Source organism: Haplochromis burtoni, unplaced genomic scaffold (genome assembly GCF_018398535.1).
Source record: "Haplochromis burtoni strain Fernald_Lab_line unplaced genomic scaffold, NCSU_Asbu1 Contig_162, whole genome shotgun sequence".
NCBI classification, from domain to species: domain Eukaryota; kingdom Metazoa; phylum Chordata; class Actinopteri; order Cichliformes; family Cichlidae; genus Haplochromis; species Haplochromis burtoni.
Genome location: NW_024582523.1, coordinates 1,249,527 through 1,255,758, shown reverse-complemented (window position 1 = coordinate 1,255,758; position 6,232 = coordinate 1,249,527). Strand labels below are relative to the sequence as shown.

At 43.0% G+C, this 6,232-nt stretch overlaps 1 protein-coding gene across 1 annotated transcript; it reads right to left on the bottom strand.

Annotated features, from left to right (window-relative positions):
* Window positions 1-1,939: 1,939 nt before the first annotated feature.
* On the bottom strand, window positions 1,940-5,626 carry LOC102302865 (NADPH oxidase organizer 1). Its single transcript, XM_005932881.3, has 8 exons — window positions 5,445-5,626; window positions 5,261-5,341; window positions 5,008-5,080; window positions 4,562-4,745; window positions 4,263-4,477; window positions 4,056-4,166; window positions 3,710-3,827; window positions 1,940-3,562 (listed from the first exon to the last, which is right to left on the bottom strand). The coding sequence occupies exons 1-8, from the start codon at window positions 5,517-5,519 to the stop codon at window positions 2,884-2,886; spliced, it is 1,536 nt and encodes a 511-aa protein (XP_005932943.1). The 5' UTR covers window positions 5,520-5,626; the 3' UTR covers window positions 1,940-2,883.
* Between the last annotated feature and the right edge of the window lie 606 nt (window positions 5,627-6,232).

Genomic DNA, 6,232 nt, shown 5'->3' with positions numbered 1-6,232 from the left:
AGATGGCCTAGATCTTTTTTTTTTATTTAGTTTCCCTTTAACCTCTTCTGTACCTGTTTTCTGCAGAAAATCTTGCAGTCAGGGAATCATGATTTCTTACATTATTACACAGACAAAATAGCTAGATGACAAAAGAAAAAGAAAACAATGTGTTCCTCATAAATCAAACAAGAAGATGCACTGAGTAATTATCCAAAGTTAATCTTATGAAAAAAGAGACAATACTAGATAAAATGCTGTGATTCAATCCACGTGAGAAAGGTGAAGCTTGGCTCTAATAATGCCCACATCGTCTCAGACCTATCAGAAGAGCCACAGACCATAAAATGTTAGTTTGTCGTGTCTGGGACATTGCATCATCTCTCTCAACCACTTGCATCCACTCCAATTATTTGCTGTCTGAAACGAGGCATTTTGGCTCCGGCTGCCCCTCACACATTTTGGTTTGAACAGCATGTGGTACATAGTCAGGGCTGTGTGCCAGAGATGACTATATGAGGGACTTCTGCTCTTACTGTAATCATACATGGAGTTCCACAGGGCTCAAAGTAATTCTGTTTACATTATACATGCTTCCCTTACACAGTATCATTAGAAGGCCTGGGATACAATTTCACTGCTATGCAGATGATACCAAGCTTTATTTGTGAATGAAGCCACATAACATACGCCGATCTAGGTGACCTGTAGGAATGTCTTTAAGAGATAAAGACCTCTAATGACCTCTAATTTCCTAATTCCAAATCTGGATCAAACTGAGGTTATTGTACGTTGTCCTAAAAATCTTAGAAACATGGTATCCAACCCAATGCTTACCATTGCCTCCTGTGAGGAGTCTTTGAGTCATTTTTGACAAGGATATGTCCTTCACTCCATATAAAACAAATATGCAGGACTGTTTTTTTTTTCCATTTGCACAATATTTCTAAAACTAGGAATGATGCTGAAATACTACTTGTGAAATGATCAGGACCCGCACAGCGTTTGAGTGTCAGTCGTAGCACCTTTATTTTAAAACAGTGTTTTCCACTGCTTTGACACCTTATGCTCAAACGGGAAGCCAGCTTTCCAGCTCCTTCCACACAAAAAAGGGTGAGAGTTCGTTAGTTGCAGTCCCTCTCACCTGTCCTCCGACCTCCCGGCACCACCCTGTGAGCTTACTGTACCACCCTTCCACTGTAGCAGAGCTAGGGACCGCATCCCCGTCACACAACTTTATAAATGTATTATTTCTAGGCTGGACCATTGCAGTGCATTATTATCAGGCTGTCCTAAAACTCCCTGAAAAGCTTTCAGCTGATCCAAAATGTTGAAGCGTGACTGGTGACAGAGAATAAAATGAGAGAGCAAATTTCTCTTGAGTTTCCTTCATTGACTCCCTGTTAAATCCAGAATTGAATTTGAAATCCTTCTCCTCACATACAAGGTCTTGAATAATAAAGCCCCAGCTCATCTTAAAGACCTCATAGTACTATATTACCCCAATAGAGAACTTTACTCAGACTGCTGGTATTTAAAAGTAGAATGTGAGATCCCTCTTCAGGGGAACCAGCTCCCAGTTTGGACACCCCTCTCTACTTATAACCCATATGAGCCCAGAGACATTTTTATTGTCAGGGAAACTAAGTAAATGTTGAAACTTTAACAGGAACTTTCTTCAATATGTAAAGGGGCACCTATTTCACCGTGGGTTCTTAGAAGTTAATATTATGCTTCAAACTTTAGTTAGGACTGGGTCAGGCAACCCTGAATCCTCCCTTAGATATGCTGCAATAGGTCAAGGCAGCTGGGGGCTTCCCATGATGCACTGTATATTTAATCAGTCATTAAAAGAGACTGATCTGAGAAGTACAAGCCCATATGGTTGCCCTTTTTGTTTTTTTGCACTCAGAATCTTTTGACACCTAAATTTGTCAAACACACAAGAAACGAACAGACATCGGTGCACATTCAATTTTATTGACCTATTTCATGCAGGATATAAGGTACATAGTGAAGCAGCAGCACATTCATACAAGAGCCTACTTTAAAAACAAACAAAAATGAAAAAAAAAAACCCCACAAAAACAACACATCATAGCTGGAGACCCACAAGCCCCCCCTCCCTGTTTCCCCGACAGCTTGTTTACCACGCCCATGACATTTCAGTGCAGTCATTCAAAAGGCCTTTGCGTCAGCATTCAGTCTGTTCACTGATGCGTGCCTTGCTGCTCCTTTTTTTTTTTTTGCAACAGCTGCTTCACATGTATTAGTTTTTCAAAACCGGGCAAGCACAAGCACTCCAGTGAATAATGAGGAAATAATTATTTAACCATATTCACAATCTTTTACAATATTTTTGAACCCACAGCTGATTTGATTGATTTCTACACGTTAAAACAGCCATGAAGCCCCTGTACATTTACAACCGCTTCAAGGCCACCGAAATTTCCCCAAAACACTCTTCAAAGCTAGAAAACAAACTTTATTATTATTTCTTATTTATTTTTATTGTGACTATAGGTCACATACGTAGACTTACTTACTGCTCCTCATAATGCTTCACTGAAGCTACATTAGTCTTATACTTACACTGAAATGTTCAAAATTAAGATGCCAAGCTCCATTTGATAAAATGGGAATTGTCTTGACATCATTTTATGAAATTTTAGTCTGCGGCTGCCTTGTCCAAGCTGCTTTCCCTTTAGCCTTTCACATAAGAAGGAAGCAAGCAAAAAGTTAAGCAATGCCTCTTAAACTCATCTAAATGTGGCTTTGAACAAGTTACATTTGCTTCTTATAAACACATAATGAGTCTAAAAGGTTTGCAGAAACAAGTGAGTATCATTAAGAATACAACTTATTGTAGGATTTGTAATGTATAGAACTGGTGCCGTGGTTTCCTTAACGGCTGTGAATGGACTCGGGGTGAATCTGGAGCCGAGCCTTGGTGGCCAGGGCTGCCTTACGCGTCATGGTGGTGCAGCGGGTCAGGATCTCCTCTGTTTTGGGTCGGGGAGGTACCCTGGGGACGACTGAGGCGTTGCTGCTGCTTTTGGACTTGACAGACCCAGAACTCTCTGAGCCGCTGTTGAAGCTGACGCCGTCTAAGAGGCTGGGATCGGGGCTGCTGCGCGAGCTGTCGGGCTGTTGCGAGGCTGCAGGGTGGTCTGCGTGGCTCTGCGCCTCCTCCCTCAGACTGGAGGACGAGTCGCTGCTTGAGGAGAACTCAGAGAGAATGGAATCAGAGCTGATTTGGCTCATGATGCTCGGGTGACTGTTTGAGGCTGGGGCTTCCCTCTCCTCCTCCCCCTGAGGCCCGGGATCGGAGAGGACATCAAGAGATCGAGCCTTGTGGAGACGTGCAGGCTCAAACATTTGTCTGGAGGGGCCAGCAGAATTCTGGTGTAGGTCATTTTCTTCGTGGATACTGGGAGGGTAGGGAGCCTGGCGATCCCTGCTGGCTGTTGCCAGATTCAGAGAGGAGCTATGCAGCCTGTTGTGCAGCCCATAAAGGCCTGCCCTAGGGTTGTTGTATGGCTTCAGGTACATGGTTGGGATGTAGCCTACTCTGCCATTGAATCTGTAGCGAACAAAACATGATGTAATTCAAAACTGTTAAAAATAATTAAATTGTCTACAAACTGCTATACTATTAAATCTGGACTTTCTAGTTTTCTAAGTAGAAGATGATAAGTTTATCATTTGCAAACAGACAAGACCGACATACCTAATGAGCCACCAGCCGTTGTCAGACTTCCTCAGCACCTCAACCACAGAGCCAATGGGCACAGAGATCTCATCAACCTTCTTAGACGTGTAACTTCTCACAGCACAGTACAGAGCACCTAAAAGTCACAGGCAAGAGAAAAAAAGCTTGAGCAACAAAGCAGAGCTGAAAAGTGGTCAAATAAGTCAGCTAAAATGCAAAAACAGCATCTAGATTTTTATTAAAAGGAAACATGCACTGATGAAAATGGCTGAAGACAGCTCCCTAGTGTTGGCTATTTGTAACAACAAGGCAAAGCTTCATCAGCACATATGTGGAACCTTTCCAGCGCAACACAAGTACACACCTCTCAGCTGAAGCTCATCTTCATCGTCGTCGTCGTCGCCTTCCGACAGCTCCAGGTACGGAGCGGGAAACCAAGCCAGGCGCTTATCTTCATTCTCCACAAGCCACCAGCCTGGAGATGAATTAAAAAAATTAGCATGAGACTCTCTTGTTTAGTAGAAAGATAAGAGTCTCTTCAATTAAAATGCATAAATTTGAAAGCACTGACCTGCAGGGTCTTTGATCAGGACGTCCAGCTTCTCGTCCTTGGCCACCTTGAACGGGCGGTTCTTGGTGTCCTTTGTCTCATAGGCAGCCACGCAGTGGTATGTCTGGGTCACAAAAGGGTTAGTGATGCTGCCTCCATGGTGAAAGTGGTGGGCAGATCTGCCTCCTCCTCCACCTGACTCGTCATTCTGATCATCAGAAAGCAGCATCATGACACTGTATAGAAGAAAATTTATGTTACCAAAACTGGTCAAAGCTCTTATCTGCCCCTCACAGTTTCCCACTGGGCTGGGAGCATACCTGTTCTTGGTGTAGTCTGGCTGCAGGTCGTGGTCTTTGGGGGTGAAGAAGCGGGTGACCTCGATGCTCCGGGTCACGCTTTGGTCGCACTTTAGCAGTTTTTCGAGGTAGTTTTCCAAGAACTTCATCCGTCGGACTGACTTCTTGGAGCCTTTCTTTTGCACGCTGCTCCTCCTGGCCTTCCCTGGAAAGAAGATGAGACAAAAACAAAAAACCCTATCAAGACATGATTTGCAGAGGAGCAAAGTTAAAATAAAAAAAAGAGCTAAATGACAGCTCCACTAGTGTTTTACTCAAATTCTGAGAGACTGAGCTGCTAAATCAACCCAGGTTTGGAGACATGCTTAACTAACTTTACTCAAACCTTCCTCTAGTTGGAAGAGGGCTTCTGAATTTCATCCGATTAACTCAACACACATCAACAACAGCAGGTGAATCAGTCTCACCTGTGAACTTTGGGATCATTCTGTCGTCTTTCCGGAAAGGGTTCAGATTAGGAAATCTCCTTTTTAGTTGTTTCTGTTGAAAATTTTTTTAAAAATTAATTAAATACACATTTAGCCTCAATTATTTTAAAAGATCCAATACAAAGCAGCCAAGATCAGTCCCAATAGTAATAAATGTAATAATAAGAAGAAGAAGAAGAAGAAGAAAAAGAAGAAGAACAGATGAGCTGATATATATATTTTTGTTCCTTACATGAAATTCCTTGAAATCCTGGAATGATCTGTAGATAATAATTTCATTCTGGTCAGACCAGAGCACAGACAGCATAAACATCTGTGGAGGGGGATTAAAAAATCAAAATCAGCCCAAACTGTCAATTTTTACCCGTTTATTCATTTTATTGTATTTTTAAAGCTAATGTCTGGTCTTGGCTCACCTTGAGTTTCGGTGCGTCCCTGTGAACACCTCCAATGATGCGGGCGCTGAAAACAAAGCGATGTTCGTCAGCCATCGTTTGGCACTTCACGTCTCAGCTCAAAGGATGAGTAGCTGCTTCTTTTCTGACCTCAGGTATGCCGGTAGACCTCCCTCCGCTATTCTGTCTGCAAGGAGAGCCAACTGCTGCTTAATATACAGTCAAGGGGCGGGGGAGGGGGTGTGGCGGGGGCGTGGTCTGAGAGGAAGGATGCCAGCATCCCAGCGCCTGAACAGAAACAGCTGTAAGAATCACAAACGGTGCAGGAGAATGCAGTGGAACCGGAAGCCCAAATGGAGTTCGTGGTGCATGAAATGGGAATGAAAAGAAAGTCAAAACAGCCACTAAAAAAAGCCACTATTATGTGTTTATTTTTGTTTTATTAAAAAAAAAAATGAGATAAGTGAAGAGTCGGTGGATATGAAGGCATGATACAAATAGCTCACATATTTGACCCTTGAAGCAGGTTTATTGACAATATTATGATTATTATTACATTTCCAGCTGCTCCGCTCCCGTCTTCCTCAGTCTTCCTGGAATCCTTTACATCCTCAGCTCTCATAATTACAACATTTTTGCACGTGCAGCCGCTTCACGTTTATCACCTGGCAGTAATATCCCCTTATCAGTAACAAGTGCAGAGAGCTGCAGGGCTAGGTGTGTGTGTGTGTGTGTCTGTTGAGGCTGACTGAACAGGTAAATGTGTGTGTGTGTGTGTGTGTGTGTGTGTGTGTGTGTGTGTGTGTGTG

Coding starts and splice junctions, on each gene's coding strand:
- LOC102302865 (XM_005932881.3), bottom strand. CDS start 5,519: ATGGCTGACGAACATCGCTTTGTTTTCAGCGCCCGCATCATTGGAGGT. Junction 5,342..5,444: donor GGGACGCACCGAAACTCAAG/GTGAGCCAAGAC, acceptor CCCCCTCCACAG/ATGTTTATGCTGTCTGTGCT. Junction 3,563..3,709: donor AACGGCTGGTGGCTCATTAG/GTATGTCGGTCT, acceptor TGTTCGCTACAG/ATTCAATGGCAGAGTAGGCT.